Raw genomic sequence first — 17,085 nt, forward strand, 5'->3', positions numbered from 1 at the left:
CCTTGACTATAATAAGTAGGGATGTTAAGAAGCGAGTAATTTGCTAATCGTGTGGTTGATAAAAATTCTTCTGAGGGCTCTTGTGCATTTCAAAGCAGAAACGCCTGAATGGAGTCTGAGGTCAGCGGGGGACTCCCCCCTCCCCCCCGAAGCTGACTCTGGGTTCTGCGGAAATGCTGCAGGAAGTCCAGGGTCACCTAGGGAGTCCCTAGATGACCATGAGCTGTGGGCGGCGCTGCCTCTTTGAAATGCCAAGTAAATGTTTCAAAGGGGCAGCGCTGCACAGCTGATCCCGGGCTCTGTGCAGCACTGCCCCTTTGAAACGCCGCCGCCGTGCCCAGAGCCCAGGATCAGCTGTGCGGCGCTGCCCCTTTGAAGTACTTCTTCCTCCCCTTTGCTGCCTCTATCTAATAAAGACACAGCAAGGAAGGGGGGGGGGGGGAGAGAATCGACTAGTCCTTAACATCCTTAATGCTGGCTTCCCGCTGCGATGGGGGGAAGCCATAAGCCTCCCTGTGTGGGGAAGAAGCCCTCTCCCTCCCGGGCTGGGGGAACAACAGTGCACTTGCTGCAGTCTTTCCCCATGCTCCCATTGGCTAGAATCCAGCTAATGGGAGCAGTGGGAGGCCAAGCCTGCTACCAGCACGGGGCCTGAAGACAAGTAAGTGCCACCCACCCTCTCATGCACAGACCCTGACTCCCCAGACCCCTCACTCACCTCCCTACTAAGACCCCACCCCCCAGCCTGCTCCTGTCCTGCATCCCTAGCCCTGCCACTCACTGCCCTGCCAAGACCCCACATCCCCAGGACCCTCACTCACCTTCCCTTTGAGACCTCACCCCCAGCCCGATCCTGCCCCACCACCAGAAACCCTGCCCCCAGCCTGCTCCTGCACCCTACCTCTCACCCAGAACTTGTACTCTCAGCCCCTCCTGTACCCCCATCTCTATCCCAATCATTGGTAGCCATGCATGCCCCACACACTGAACCCCTATTTCTGGCTCCATCCCAGAGCCTAGTTGACCCACAAAATCCACTAATCCTGGAACCCCAGAAGAGTTAATCTGGCCTGAGGCCTAGAACCCCAGCCTTCCCCCTCCACAATGGGGCTGGAGCACCAGGGAAGAGAGGTGTTTCAGTTGGGGGGCCACATCAGTGAGGGTTGGGGGTTTTTTGGAGGGTTTTTTTCCTTCTCACTTGTGTGGTCCCCAACTGATTTTTCTATGGGTCAGTGGCCCCTAACCCATAAAAGATTCCCCACCCCGCTATTAATAAAAACAGCGTTGAAATCTTTTTGCGTTGGACATAATATTTTACTTGATTGAAAATGAAGCCTGGCCAACAAGACCCCAATCGGAGCCCAGCCCCATCTGGCTGGAGAATCCTGTCCCCAGCCCCAATTCTGGGGCAGGCCCCATGGTCCAGTTCCCATCTGACTACAGAAAGGGCTGGTGGCAGCCCCCTCCTACTGCAGGACAGGTAGGAGAGGTCATGATCTGGCTGCAGCGGACAGAGAGGGACTGGCAAGCGTAGCAAGCGGGGGGCACAACCCCCAGTGTCTAAAAAAAGAAGAATTTTCACTGAGCATGGACTTCCAATAATTTGCAGTTATCTTTACAAGTGCCGAGGGGGAGAGGAGAAGACTAAAAATCATGTGGGAGACTAAACGAAGTAGTTCACTCAGTGACAGCAATTGCTTTACATGTTTTTTAAATATTGTTTTATATTGCTGCTAGATTGATAGATGATGCAATGCATGTGGCTTTCAAAAAATTCAATTGGATGAAAGAATTGTTCGGTTCACCAGAGGGATCAACTGCCTTAATATGCTGCAAGATAAGGGTCTTACAATCCATCTTTTCTAGAATTAACCACAATTTTTGTAAAGCATGCTTAGAAAAAGGCAGAGCTTCCTAAAGTGTCCTTTGACAGTTGTAAAAAGGCAGGCTGGGGAAGACAAGCAAATGACCAGAGAAGAAAAACCGGAAATAGTAAAGAGCAAAGAGTGAACTAGAGACAAAGATGTGATAATAGTTAACAGTCAACAAACTACCAAATAGCTTGTTCAAGAGAAGAGGGGAAAAACACTCATTAATATAGTCAAAATAAAGATAATCTAGAAGGATTTACAGTCATTCAGATTTTTTTAGCTAATTGTTCAGTTTTAATCAAGATTAAAACTATTACACCATCAAAGGCACTTACACTTAAGTCAAATACAGATCCACCTACGTACTTTTTTATTGTAGCATACTCTGATAGGTGCCCACGTTCTCAGTTTCAATATTTAACTTAAACTTCCAATCTAATGGAGCAATGAATGATTTCCGAAGGAAAATACTGTTCTAATAATTCATTGGATAAGATGTATTTAAAATGCTGCACTCAGAAAGCACAAAACTAAGTGTTCCAGCCAATATTAATTCATCACAAGAACAGTGTTATCAGACTTATTGAAAAAGTGCAGAATTTATCTTGGCATCGGCTAAGAGAAAAAGATCCCATTCAGTTCTTCTCTGCAAACAGGCCATTACTCTAAGTCAGTGGTCTTATGTACGCCCACCGAAACATCTGGGCTGGTCCCGCCCCTGGCACGCGGCACATACGTGGTGCCGGCCCTGGGCGCGTGGCGCATGGACGGCCCCTACCCCGGGCGCGTGGCACATGCGCGTTGCTGACCCTGGACTCAAGAGCGTGTGGATGGACCCCACCCCCGGGCGCATGGTGCGTATGTGGCCCCACCCCCAGACGCCCGGCACGTGAGTGGCCCCATTCCCGGACGCCCGGCAGCCACGAAAGGTTGGGGACCACTGCTCTAAGTTATGGGGAAAAAAATACTTAAAACTGATTTACAGTGTATTAGTCCTGAGGATCAACACCAAAGCCTACTCCCCACTTTAATTTTTGATCCCAAAGAAATGCAAGGTGCCAAAGACAGTAATAATCCTACCCTCCACTAATTTGGTCTTCTTACCGCCACTCCCCCTCTGCCCAAACGTACACACACACAAAAAATATTTACTTCATCCTCTCTATTTGTCTCTCTCTTCTTCCCCGCCATCACATCCACCACTGTCTGTCTTTCAATTTGTCCCTTATTTCTATCTCCTTTTTTATTTCTCTCCTTTCATCTTTCAGGGTCAGGCCAGAAAATGCAGTAGAAATGTTTTTAAAAACTGTATTCTTAGAGAAAAGGATCTTAGCTAGAGGGCTGGCTGCAGAAAGAAATGGGATGGATTAAGTTAGGGTGGCAGCATCAATAACTTTAAGTCTGTAGATAGCTCTGGTGGTCTAGTTTGTCTGAGAAAATTCAGAACTATTCCATTTGTGCTCCTACCACCAAGAATACTGTGGTGAGTCAGCTGAACAAACTCTAAACCATGATTAAGTTTCACCACAGGTGAGCAGAATACCACTAATGTCCTGTGATATCAGATAACTACTTAATGTAACCCCTTTGGTGTGTCTACACTGCAATACATGGCATATGGCACAGCCTCAAAAGGGCTAAGTCAGCTGACATGGGCTCATGGGATTCAGGTGGCAGGGCTATGAAACTGAGTATACATGTTTGGGCCCGGGCTCCAGCCTGAGCCAGAATCTCTACATTTCAACTTTACAACCCTGCAGCCTGAGCCTTGCAAACCTGAGTCGGCTGACCCAGTGACAGAAGCTTTTTATTGCAGTAGAGACATACCCTAGGAGTTATCTTTGTGTAGCTCTTGCTACATAGAATCATAGAATACTAGGACTGGAAGGGACCTCGAGAGGTCATCAAGTCCAGCCCCCTGCCCTCATGGCAGGACCAAATACTGTCTAGACTATCCCTGATAGACATTTATCTAACCTACTCTTAAATATCTCCAGAGATGGAGATTCCACAACCTCCCTGGGCAATTTATTCCAGTGCTTGATACCCTGACTGTTGTGGGAGAAAAATCAAATAACTCCAATTGTGTCTAAAGGGGGGACTGTGCAGAAATCAAAACTCTCTAAAAGAAAACTGCTGTAAGGGTTAAAAGTTTTCCAGGCCTCTCTCCCTGTATCAGAGAGAAATCATCTAAACTCTAATCAAACACCCTTACAAATTCATGGATACTCCTAGTCTGTCACAAATTATCCTGTAAACTCTTATCTTCCTCACAGTTTGCCTTGTAAGACCACTCACTCCACATTCTCATGTGCCTTTGTTTTATAAAACTTACTTCTAGCACTCCTGGTGTGAACAGAAATGTCTCAGAGTACTTCTGCTGAGACTTTGATATGTTAAAGAAAACAATTAACAACTGAACTGTCTAAGCATTCTGTATAAAGGATCCTTAAACCTGTATCTCTGGGCTGACTGCTATTGTTCTCTGGTAACTGTCAGACTGCATGCATGCATAATAAAGTTTTTCCTTCTAGGTTTCTCTCCTGCCTCACTGATTTGACTTCCAGCCTCGGACCCTTCTGGGGGCTCTGTACCCCAGGGGAGCGAGATTTCCCCCTCACCGTTAGGAACTTTTTCCTAATGTCCAACCTAAACCTCCCTTGCTGCAGTTTAAGCCCATTGCTTCTTGTTCTATCCCCAGAGGCCAAGATGAACAAGATTTCTCCCTCCTTCTTATGACACCCTTTTAGATACCTGAAAACTGCTCTCATGTCCCCCCTCAATCTTCTCTTTTCTAAACTAAACAAACCCAATTCTTTCAGCCTTCCTTCATAGGTCATGTTCTCTAGACCTTTAATCATACTTGTTGCTCTTCTCTGGACCCTCTCCAATTTCTCCACATCCTTCTTGAAATGCGGAGCCCAGAACTGGACACAATACTCCAACTAAGGCCTAACCAGTGCAGAGTAGAGCGGAAGAATGACTTCTCGTATCTTGCTCACAACACACCTGTTAATGCATCCCAGACTCATGTTTGCTTTTTTTTTTTTTGCAACAGCATCACACTGATGACTCATATTCAACTTGTGGTCCACTATAACCCCAAGATCCCTTTCTGCCAAACTCCTTCCTAGACAGTCGCTTCCAATTCCGTGTGAGAGAAACTGATTGTTCCTTCCTAAGTGGAGCATTTTGCATTTGTCTTTATTAAACTTCATCCTGTTTACCTCAGACCATTTCTCCAATTTGTCCAGATAATTTTGAATTATGACCCTATCTTCTAGAGCAGTCACAACTCCTCCCAGCTTGGTATCATCTGCAAACTTAATAAGCATACTTTCATGCCAATATCTAAATCGTTGATGAAGATATTGAACAAAGCCGGTTCCAAAACAGACCCCTGCAGAACCCCACTTGTTATACCCTTCCAGCAGGATTATGAACCATTAATAACTACTCTCTGAGTACGGTTATCCAGCCATTTATGCACCCACCTTATAGTAGCCCCATCTAAGTTGTATTTGCCTAGTTTACTGATAAGAATATCATGCGAGACCGTATCAAATGCCTTACAAAAGTCTAGGTATACCACATCCACCACTTCTCCCTTATCCACAAGACTCGTCATCCTATCAAGCTATGAGATTGGTTTGACATGATTTGTTCTTTACAAATTCACGATGGCTGTTCCCTATCACCTTGCCACCTTCCAAGTGTTTACAGATTATTTCCTTAATTACTTGTTCCATTATCTTCCCTGGCACAGAAGTTAAACTATCTGGTCTGTAGTTTCCTGGGTTGTTCTTATTTCCCTTTTTATAAATGGGCACTATATTTGCCCTTTTCCAGTCTTCTGGAATCTCTCCTGTCTCCCATATTTTCCAAAGACGATAGCTAGAGGCTCAGATACCTCCTCTATCAGCTCCTTGAGTATTCTAGGATGCATTTCATCAGGTCCTGGTGACTTGCAGGCATCTAACTTCTCTAGGTGATTTTTAACTTTTTTATTTATTTTATCTTTTAAACCTACCCCCTTCCCACTAGCATTCACTATGTTAGGCATTCCTTCGGACTTCTCGGTGAAGACCGAAACAAAGAAGTCATTAAGCATCTCTGCCATTTCCAAGTTTCCTGTTACTGTTTCTCCCTCCTCACTGACCAGTGGGCCTACCCTACGTACAAGAGTGTAGGTATTTTAAATCAGAACATAAGGAAATCCTTTTTCCCAGTACCAAGGAGTTATTATAAGTTCTAAGTACCAGCACTTAACACGTAAGCAAAAAAGCATGATGTGAACAGTAGCAGTGCTAAAATACCAAGTCATAGAAAACAAATAAAATTCCTATTGGAATGTAGTATATCATTGTAACTAGTAAATGAACCTTTTCAGAGCATTGCATTTTATCAGCACATTTATATGCTTTTTAATCAAATGAATGGATTTCAGTTGCCTCTTCCTTACCAGTAGTGGCTGAGTATAAAGTTCAAGCTGTGCTCTGTAAATTATGTCATCTAAGACCTCCTGGCCAAGACTCCACTGTCCATTATAACTAGAAAACAAAACAAACAAGGTATTTATCAATCAGTATTTTTTGAACCCAAACCCTTCTCCTTTGTAGCTACAAACAATATACACCAACACAGCATAAAGAAATAGATGGAACACCTCAGTAATGATTCTAATTAATATTACACCTAATTGTTCCCACCCATCTCCAAGACAGAAGGATGTTATGATAAAGGTCACAGTGAAGAAAAGTGGTTACATTACTTGTTATAATTGGGTTGCAGTCAGAAGTGTGTTTAGGCTAATCCAGGGGCTTCATGTCACACTATCATTCCAGGGGACCTAGGTTTAACAGCTATCTTAAAGTCTGCCAACATTGCACTGATGAAGAGAAGGGATGCTGTGAAAGTAACATCTCTGGGAGAGAAGAGGAAGTGAAAAACACCACTCTTCTGCACCCAGCGCTGATGACTGAATGCTGATAAAGGCATTTCCAAAATGTCAGCTGGCCAAGATAGCAAGTCAAAGGAAAATCAAGTGATAAAGCAGTTAATCCTCAAATGAAGTGATGGCTTAATTCATATATTCAATGTAGAAAACAGAAATAAATGGTATTTGAATTTACTTGTAGTCATCCAACCCTTCTTCCAAACACCACCTACTTACATGGCATAATAGACACCTGTGAGCAGCTGCACCATGAAGTCAGGATCTAGTACCACTCTGTTACAGTATTCTTTCCAGCATTTTTCATGCTGCCGTGGAAATCCACTCACACAAAGCCTGACAAAACAGAATACAGAATCAAAACTCTAACCCAATGAACACTTTAAGGAAACATGTTTTATATCCATCAACTGAGACACACTCAAGTGATAAGCTCTGATTATTCTTCCAAATACTATTCAGTTTCTTACTGCGAGTATCACATCAATTTCTTGACATTTTTAAGCAGAATATTCACAGAAAAGACTTGAAACTTTGGCCATAATTCCAATAGCCTGTATCCATACACTCTTATTCACATTAGTTTGGGTGAAATCTCCAGCTAGCTAGTTGTGAGAGACACAAAACTTTCTCAGAAGCTAGCTTGCTAACCATAAAATGTGAGAACAGTGAATGTTCCTCAGGTAGGTAGAATGCTTAGTTTAATACTTCAGAATGGAGAACTTTTCTCTATGTAACATACTATAACAGAAAATTAATAGGAGATAGTTTCATTAAAAAAAATACACTGGGGAAAACAAAGTTGCTTTATCAAAAGAGCTAGTCTTTCAAAGGACAATATTTTTACCACCTCCTTGGAGCACAGGCTTTGCTTTCCCCATATCCTGTTTAGCACTGAGCATACCATATATATTCAATAAATAACACTTTTTTTAGAACTTTGAGAACTGAATACCAGACAGCATGGAAGCTTCAAAAACTTCAAAAACGATGCCTTGAGGATCCCCCTCTATGATTTTTCCGGGGACTGAGGTAAGGCTGACTGGTCTATAGTTTCCAAGAATGTCCTTCTTCCCTCTTTTAAAGATGGGCACTACATTTGCCTTTTTCCAGTCATTTGGGACCTCTCCCCATCTCCACAAGTTTTCAAAGATAATGGCAAAGGCTCTGCAATGACATTTGCCAACTCCCTCAGTATCCTAGGATGCATTCAATACAGACCCATGGATTTGTGTATATCTAGCTTTTCTCAATACAGTAAATCTCCATTGGTCCGGCAACCAATGCTAGGGCACTCCTGATGGTCCGGTACCATCAGGAACCCGGAAGTGCTCCAGCTGCCGGACAATTGGAGCTGCTCTGTGCCCGGCCTCCCCGATTCAGCCGCTGCTGAAACTGACCAGCAGCTGAATCGAGGAAGCCGGGGGCAGAGCAGCTGGGTGCTGCTGAGTTGGTCCCATAGCACTGCCCCTCAGGGCTACGGGACCAACCCAGCTGCTCTTGGGGACGCTTGGGGAAGAGCAGCTGGAGTGCTGCTGGGTTGGTCCCACAGCGCCGAGGGGCGGCGCTACGGGACCAACCCAGCAGCACCCCAGCTGCTCTGCCCCAGGTGTCCCCGATTCAGCCACTGCTGAAACTGACCAGCGGCGGCTGAATCGAGGAAGCCTGGGGCAGAGCCGGACTATCGGAAGGGGGGGCTATGAAAGGTCTGGGGTGGCATCCCCCCCACCTCACCCAAGACCCCTCATAGTCCCCCCATCCAATAGTCTGGCATATCTGATAATCCAGCATCCCCTGGGTCCTAAAGGTGCCGGATTATCAGAAGTTTACTGTAGTTCCTAACCTGTTCTTTCTCCACCAAGGGCTGCCCACATCCTTCCCATACTGTGCTGCCTAGTGCAGTAGTCTCTGTTTTCCCAACTCCAAACAAAACGGAGGTAGAGGCAGGGGAGAGCTTTGCCTTAGGGAGGGGATTCTGCTAGCTGGCCTCCATATCAACACTCGAAGTGCCAGGTTGGGGAATTGAGCCATTACAGTCTCCCAGCCTGGATCCCAGGCCAGATGGAGAGAAAATGAAGGGTGTAAACATGCAGTATTGTACTGAGGACCCAGTAGTCTCCATGCCCTGTCCCTGGTCGTCTGAATCACAGGTAGGAATAACAAAACTAACTACTGCTAAGGGCTAACTAACTATATTAACAACTAGTTACATTAACTGTACTAGGAGTAAAGTCTCTACTAATAAAGCTAAGCAACACTAGTAAGAGTGATGAACATTTAGTGCACTGTTATTGGCAGCAAGTGGCAATCCTTATACCATGCTATGTGGGCATCATTCCAGAGGTCTCAAGAGCCACTCACCTATGACTATTGCTGAGGGAAAAAAACTTTGGCACTGGTGCATGTGGCGAGCAAACACACCAAACGTATTAAGGATGTAGTAGTGTAGTCGAGTAACCTATTAACCAATAAGCAAAAGCTTATAGGTTAATGCTATAGACTACTCGCATTTCCCTCCCCCCTCCCCTTACCACTAAATTTTTTAGCAGGCTGGCCAGCAGTCCAACTCAGTCCCAGCTTGCGACAGGTCTGGGACCTATCCCTGCTGCAGCTCTGCATTTAAAGTGTATTAGGAGCTGGGCAGGCAGGCAGCCCAGCTCAATTCTGGCTCATGCCAGGTCTGGGAGCTCAGATCCCCCCTCCCTCCCCAAGACAGGTGCTACTGCCACTCCATGCTTCAGCCTCTTTATCAGAGGCAGCAGGTCCACAAGGGTAGCTGGTTTTTAAATGGTCTCCCCTCACAGACCAGCTCCTGTCTGGCACCCCATGCTGCTGCCTCTGATACAGTGGCTACTGGCCCTGGCCACTAGGACTATAGAATAGTCAACTAACCGATAAAATGTCATGAGGTTACTCAATTATTCAATTAGCTGATATTTAACATCCCTAGAATGGATATGAGCAAGCACTCAAAGAATGGAACATTTTTGAGGTTGCAATTTGTAAATTCAACAAAAAAAAAAAAAAAAACTAACAATGGGGTTTCCGAAGGCAAGTTTATTTATAGTGGTAATCTGGGATTTTATAGGATGTTTTAGGATTGTACCTAAATACATATTAACCAATTCCAAATCAAGGAATGTTAAGAAAAAACTTTCATGGATTTATAAATGGAAAATCAGACCTAACGTTACTCGCATTGTTGCCCAAGACAAAAAAGAGTCGACATGATTTACCTAAATTCTATAAAAGTATTTAATAATAGATCACAAAACAGAGTGAGTGACTGACAGATAGTTAGAAAGCATGAAAGAAGAGATCACAACATTGATTTAAGAACAGGAAACAAGTACATGTCAATCCATTACTACCCCAGCTCTCAATCTCCCTCCCACCCCGCCCCCAGCACCCTTTAACGAATGCAGGGGGGCTAACACTCTCTCCCGAATCATACAGGAGCATTGCTGGCTATTTCCCTTCATCAGGGAATAAGAGGAAAGTGCAGTTTGTTGCAGACAAACTCAGATCTGCTCCACTTAGGAGACGCGCACACCTCCCTCGCTTGTGCCCGCTGGAGGTGCAACTACCACAGAGCGGCACTTCTCACCTAGCTGCCGCAGTGACAAAGGACTGGGGCAGGCCTTTCTCCCCAGGACAGCCTGCATACTGAGCCCCACATTCCCAGCCCTGCCCCAGAGCAAGGATTTAAAGGAAGTATGTACATTTCATCTGATTATCCAAAAAACAAAAATTGAGTTAAGGACCTGAGCAATGCTGGGTATCGTCTAGTTGTTTATACAGGAGTGTTCTAGGCACTTTTATAGAACAATTAAAAATCAGATTCCTGCCACAGATGTCTAAAATCCAGATAATAAATTATGATAAAAAAAGTGGCCATTAGCAACCAAGCAGAGGGAGGTGGGAAAGGATGAGCTTAGGAGAAGAGTTAGAACAAGTTACACAATTACTGATTTTAGGCAAGTATGCACCTTTGATAGCCAGATGACTATTTTTACCTGTTCTCTTAATATAGGCAACAACGCAGAAGCTAATTTTTAGGGGGGAGAGGGAAAAGGTGGTGTGCTGGTGAACAAGAGTTTGGAGCCTTTCCACATGTGTGTGAAATAGTAGACGCTGATTATAGTGAATTTGGATGCAGGGAAGCTCATTTTACAGTCGCTATAGTCAATCTATTTAAATGTGCAAATTACAATTCTGGTGGTGTCGACTTCATTTTCCAATGGTGAAATTGTTAAAATCCAATTCATTGTTACAAGTTTTATCTCACTCTAAATCTGAAGAAAGGAAACATTTCAAATGTAAAGAAGTATAGTACACTTGGCCAAACTCAACCTTGACATAACTTAGTTGAAAGAGACAGAAGTGTATCTAGGAAAAATTCCATCCTACGAAATTCAGGAACAAAGGAATTGTAGAAAGAAAAGAAAAGCCCAGAACAGAAACATAAGAACAGCCATGCTAAGTGAGACTAACGGTCCACCTAGGCCAGTACCTTGTCTTCTGAGAGCAGCCAATCCAATCCAGGTGCTCCAGAGGAAATGAACAGAACCGTGATCCACCCCTGCCACCCATTTGCAGCTTCTAACAAGAACCCTTTGGTGGGAATATGTATTGTGTTCTAATGAAGTAAACACTGATGGATGCTATTCTGATCCTGCTGTACATTGGAAAAACAGTATCTGCACTATATTTAATACTTAGTCAGTAATGTATAGGAAACATGCTGCTGAAGATGACGAGGCACATCAAAAATCCAAAGAAAAGGAGTCTACTGCTTTGTACTTTTTTGTATTAAAAAGAAAGTCACCATGGTCTATTAATTATACCATAAAAAGCTGGTACAAAGGAGATGTGCAGGGGTATCAGAAATATTTAAAATTCCAGAACAAAAAGAAGAACTTAATGTCATCAAGCCATTTTAAATACTCCTCAAGCAAGTGTTCACGGAAAAGATGAGAATGAGAAATGATGGTACAATTTCTCCAAGTGTATTGCTGTTATGAAGCACAGCATTTTGACAGTTTGTAAGTCAAGCATCCAAACCAACTCATAAGTAAATTGCACTAATACTCAGAAGTAGAGGAAACAGGTGGTACATCTAACCAAGTTTTTGGGTCACTATAAAGAGATGCAGGTCAATCTGCATTTACTGCAGGTCTTGAGAAACTCCAGTTTTTACTATCACTTTATGTGCCACAAAGCAAAACATTATGAGATCCCTAACTAAAGCAAATGCAGCTGATATACACTATATTGTTTTCATAGGCAAAAATAGCATTACATTTCTAATTAAATTATGATCTGTCAAGTTACCAGAGGGGAATGAGTAAACCCACTCTCTTTCTTTGTATATTTATAACTCTAGGAATGTTCTTTAAGCATAAGATCCTCACCTGGAACCCATCCTACAAAGTGCCTGATAGGAGGAGGCAGGCATGTAGACAATAGCAGCATTATAGCACAGCATGAGAAAGCTGAGCACCTCAAACCTGAAGAAAGATAAGAACATGAGACAAAAGGAACTACAATGGCTCAGATTTTTAATAATCCACCAGAAGGACCTAAAATGGCTCATTCACAGGACAAGATGGCATCAGAAATACAATAAGTCAGCCCTTAGTTATTGCTCTTCCATGTTAATTCGCTGACCAGAAATGGTCTATCAAAAGACTCCTTAAATATTTTAAAAGGCATGATATGTAACAGATTACTACAAGGCAGTGGCATTAGGGTATGGAGGAATAATGCCAAACGCTCATGTAAATATACACAATTGAAGACAGATATAATATAGGAAAAGTTTGCATTTCACATAGACTCTAGTTTAAAATAAGTTTAAGTCTGCCAATCAGCCTTCCAGACTGCTTGGAGATACCACTTACAGAAATGGATGTGCTAGAGAAATACTTTATTTTTAATGAATTAGGAATAGACTCACAAGCTCTAAATTGTAAGAGACGAGCCAGACAAGTAAAATGCAAACCGTACACAGGCCTATTGACCTAACATTGATTTATACTTAGAAAACTAGGAACATGAGAGTTCACCGTGCATTGCTTCTAAATTTGTTGACAGACTAATGAAGTCTGCACAGCTTGACTACTCACCGGTTCTGTGCAGTGAAGGTTTCTCTCTGAGGACGAAGATCACTGTAAACTACCCTGATGAGATCATGTTGACATAGGGCTCCCTCAGTCAAGGCCATGGATCCAATAGTGGAAGGCTTAGGAGAGAAAGGCATGGGAAAAATAAAAATAGAAAATGCTAGCATAAGGAGGATCCAAAACCCACGACATTTTATCTAGAAAAATTTTTACTTCTCTCTTGTAGTAATCTGTAGAACTGCTAAAAACTATTCCTAAAATAATTTTAAAAGGACGGTCAACTTTAAACAGTCATACATGTGTCTGAAATGATTTACATAAGTGTTATTTGTTTTAATAAAAATTAAGTATATTAGCAATGAAAGACTAGAGAAATAATATTTCATTTTCATTATCTTCCATATTTTGTGTCCAGTCCGTTTCCCTGTTTCCTATGTTGTTTCATGCAAGCAATAGCAGAGAAAGCATTACAAAAATAGGATTGCAAAACCAAGTAACATTGATAGGATGAATTAGGAGGACTCCCCAAAGCTACTCGGGGTTTAAATTTTAAAATTGACTATATTCTCCTCAAAATGACTGAAGAAACAGAATAATTCAGTTTTAACTATCTGCAACTAGCTTGTACAGATCAACACCCAAGAGCCACACTTTCAACTCAACGCAGAGCACTGATCACAAAACATCCACTAAAACTAAATAAGCTGTGGCATATCAAGGACTTCCATTTCATTTGGAGAACTTAATGGACATTGATTTCTGGGACTGAGGTGTATTTGGTGCCACATGAAAATCAGGGAAATAGTGGTGGAGGGAGCACGAGGCAATTTGCACAACATCAATGGATGTCCAACTGCAGTATGTGAAACACGTGTAGGTGGTCTGTAACACGCTATGACCAGTCAACTTCTATACATGCGGTCTTTGTGCCGACCCACTTTGTCAATGTGGTCTCCATCAGTCAAAGCCATATGCTGATCAATCTCAACTAGCCAGACTTCCTGATGGCTTTAGGCCCCTTCATTCTGCTAAAGAAGTTGCTGTCAAGCGATCCAGCATGCACTGCAAATGCTAGAAGATGAAGGGTTATATGGTGCTGGCTCTCTTTTGCCTTTAACTATTAAACTGTATTAACACACTTTCAATTTTCACTTTTCCATGTTAGAAATTGCTGTGATTGCAACCGGGAAGAGAATTTGCTCCCCAAGATGGCAAATAGAAGGGGCAGGTAGTTCACAAGCAATTCCTCTAGCAAGAGAGGGTCCAATGTTTAGAAAAAGTTTGGGAACGTCTTCCCTATATAGTTCCAGATGGAACAACACTCCTTAAAACTGACCTTCAACATCTTTTACTTAAATCTGGGGCTTCTCATATGAATAGAACCCTGCATTGATACAACATTTGTATCATATCCAGGGCTCGACAAATGCACTTGCCTGCAGCAAGTAGATTTTAATCAGCTGGCGAGTGCAGAGGCGGACTGGCCTGGTGGGCGGTTGAGACAGGCTGGCCAAAGCCCGCACTACGGGTGGCACGGCCCCATCTGATCCACCGGCCAGGCAGAGGAGTGGAGTGCCGCTGGGAAGGGGGAAGCGCAGTGATTCTCAGTGCCGGGAATGAGACACAAATTCAGTTTTACATTAGCCTATGTGGGATTTTAACCGAGTGTTCAGAGGAAGAAACCCAGTCCAGTACTATGCACCTTTCATTATGTAAACTAATGTGTGAGGTGATAGATGCAACTTCTCTGAAAGTTTAGATTAAAATATATCTGAATAACAAAGACCTATGAATTAGAAGACAACTGTGTCCATTTTTATACACAAAGGGAAAAGTGAAAGGAAATGACATATAAATGCATTATGTCCTTGACACAGATGTTTATTAAGAAATGTTTCATTCTAATCTCCAACTCTGAAGAACAGCCACTGTTGGTAAAAATTTTGAGCTGAGTTCTGTTCATAATCAGGTCACTGGGAGTTCAGCTACTAACTTCAATGGAACTGGGATTTCACCAGTAGTATCTTAGTAAGACACATTTCACATAAAAGGAGAGCTCAAATCAACAAAAATCCACTTGAAATTAGCTCTAAAGAAAAAACTGTTAAATATGGGCTAGTACTTGAACATCATGTGCTGCAGGCCATTAAAAAAAAAAATCAGCTTATGAGCCATAGAATGGGATCAAAGTTCTTCAGTTTCCACTTTCTTCCACTCTCCCAAAGCTCCCACCACAGTACAGCGTTTATGAAACACATGTAATGCTTCCAGAAATGTCAACTGGTAATCTCCATCTTGCTGAAGACAAGGTAGCACGAAAACAAGCTGGAGTTGGGCAAAAGAGGATTTTTAAATAGCACATATAGCAGAACAATGAAGTTTAGTTTTTGGGTCATTGTATCCCAGTATTTGGTAAGGCAGAACCATGCTTTAAATATGCTAACAGCATCCAAGTAGCTGACATGTAAAAGAATTGGACTCTGCAAATCAATGAAAAACCAAAAACAGAACAAAACATATCAGATGGAAGAGTTTAATTATTCATTTCAAGATTTACCTTTCCCATCTTCTATTATTTCTACTGGGTTAAATTACAGTTGCAAGAATTTACCCTTGAAAATTCAGTGAAAGAACATGCATGAAGAAAGTTCATCTCTAGCATTCAATTTTAACTCTTATTGGACCCAATTCCAACTTATCACCACATTTGCATTCTTACCTCATGATATATTGAGGGCTTCGATAATGAAGGGATGGTGAAAGATAAAACTTTGTTGTTCCCATCTTTGTCAGCAATTTCCTACAGCAGAAAGAGAGACATGAGGGAACGGGTTTTTGAACTTGTGATAAGACCACACAGACGTTTAACACAAATAATAAAATAAGATCCTTATATTGCAAAATTATTCATCTGTACAGGTCTTTATGCCTTTGCAGAATGCCACTAAAGTCAATAGGGAAATAGTAAATTGTTTTGTAAAATCAAGACTGAAGAAAACTTACAAAAGAATATTTGTTCTTTTTGCGATAATGACTCTCTCAGACTTCTAAGAGAAGATTAAAAGATTTTTCAAGCCTCTAATTTATAAAGCACAAAATTACATGATGAAAAAAGACCGATGCTGAAAGGACAAAGGAATATATATGTATGTATGTGTTACAGCTGATGAGTCATTTGCTAGCAAGTGGAAATATCTCTTGATAAATCTATCAAAGGGAAAAGGTGAAAATGAGAGGACTGATTTCTGCAAGTATTCTGGCAAAGCAGAAAAGGATATACAGAATATTTTGAATACAGTTTTCACATCAATAAAAACAGCATTGGCCTATGGTGTGCTTGTGTTTTATTAGACGTAATCATACAAAAATATGCCAAAGAGTCAGCAAACCCTACCTTTTCACATTTTACAATAACATTTCTATGAGTCACTCTAGTTTCAGTGACAGTCCACTGAAGGCAGTGTAGTAATTCCACTTCGCTTCAGGGAACAGTGGGGAAATTAGAGCTGGCTTCATTAATAAAGCTATTGTCTGTCTAGATATAATTAGTTTCTCAAGCACTTTTTCCACTCTTAAAAACAAAAACAAAACAGTATTAAAAATAAGGATTTTTCTTTTATTTAAATCTGAGAATTTCACACGGAGCATTATTATATATATTATCTAATATTATACAACATCAGCAATATTACCCTCTTCCTGTCTGCAGCTAGAGAAAAGTATAGAGTCACTCCCCATTTTACAATCTATTTCAGTTTGGAGGGAATGTAGCAGCATTGGCTGCTGTGCCTACACTGTCAATCATCCAATCTGAGTTCCAGAGGGTCAAATGAAGTGCCTTCGTGAAAACTGAAGCCAATGATAACTTTACAACCTACTTCAGCCCAACAGATTAAAATCAAAGGCCAGATTATGATATTGTTTACACCAGCATAAATCCAGAATAACTTAGTTTTATTGGAGTTGATATGGATTTACAAATGTGTCACAAAGATCAGAATTTGTCTCCTTTACCAAGAGTATGAACATAAAGCACTCTATACTCAAGTATACACCGCTAAAACAAAACTTGTTATAGTGAAATAGAAGGAAAATAATTTAGCACATTGTGTTTTAAAAGCAGTGTAAAATTGAA

At 42.1% G+C, this 17,085-nt stretch overlaps 1 protein-coding gene across 5 annotated transcripts in view; it reads right to left on the reverse strand.

Moving 5' to 3' along the window:
• Positions 1–17,085, reverse strand: part of HYCC2 (hyccin PI4KA lipid kinase complex subunit 2) — a 77,287-nt gene that overhangs the window by 16,891 nt on the left and 43,311 nt on the right. For 4 of the 5 annotated variants that reach the window (XM_075934290.1, XM_075934291.1, XM_075934293.1 and 1 more), the window contains exons 7-11: positions 15,670–15,750; positions 12,954–13,069; positions 12,240–12,335; positions 7,045–7,161; positions 6,334–6,421 (exon numbers count right to left, since the gene is read on the reverse strand). In XM_075934290.1, coding sequence (XP_075790405.1) covers positions 6,334–6,421; positions 7,045–7,161; positions 12,240–12,335; positions 12,954–13,069; positions 15,670–15,750 — 498 coding nt within the window. The remainder of the gene's footprint in view (positions 1–6,333; positions 6,422–7,044; positions 7,162–12,239; positions 12,336–12,953; positions 13,070–15,669; positions 15,751–17,085) is intronic. The other variant, XM_075934292.1, reaches the window with a different exon arrangement.

Source organism: Pelodiscus sinensis, chromosome 7 (assembly GCF_049634645.1).
Source record: "Pelodiscus sinensis isolate JC-2024 chromosome 7, ASM4963464v1, whole genome shotgun sequence".
Taxonomy (NCBI): domain Eukaryota; kingdom Metazoa; phylum Chordata; order Testudines; family Trionychidae; genus Pelodiscus; species Pelodiscus sinensis.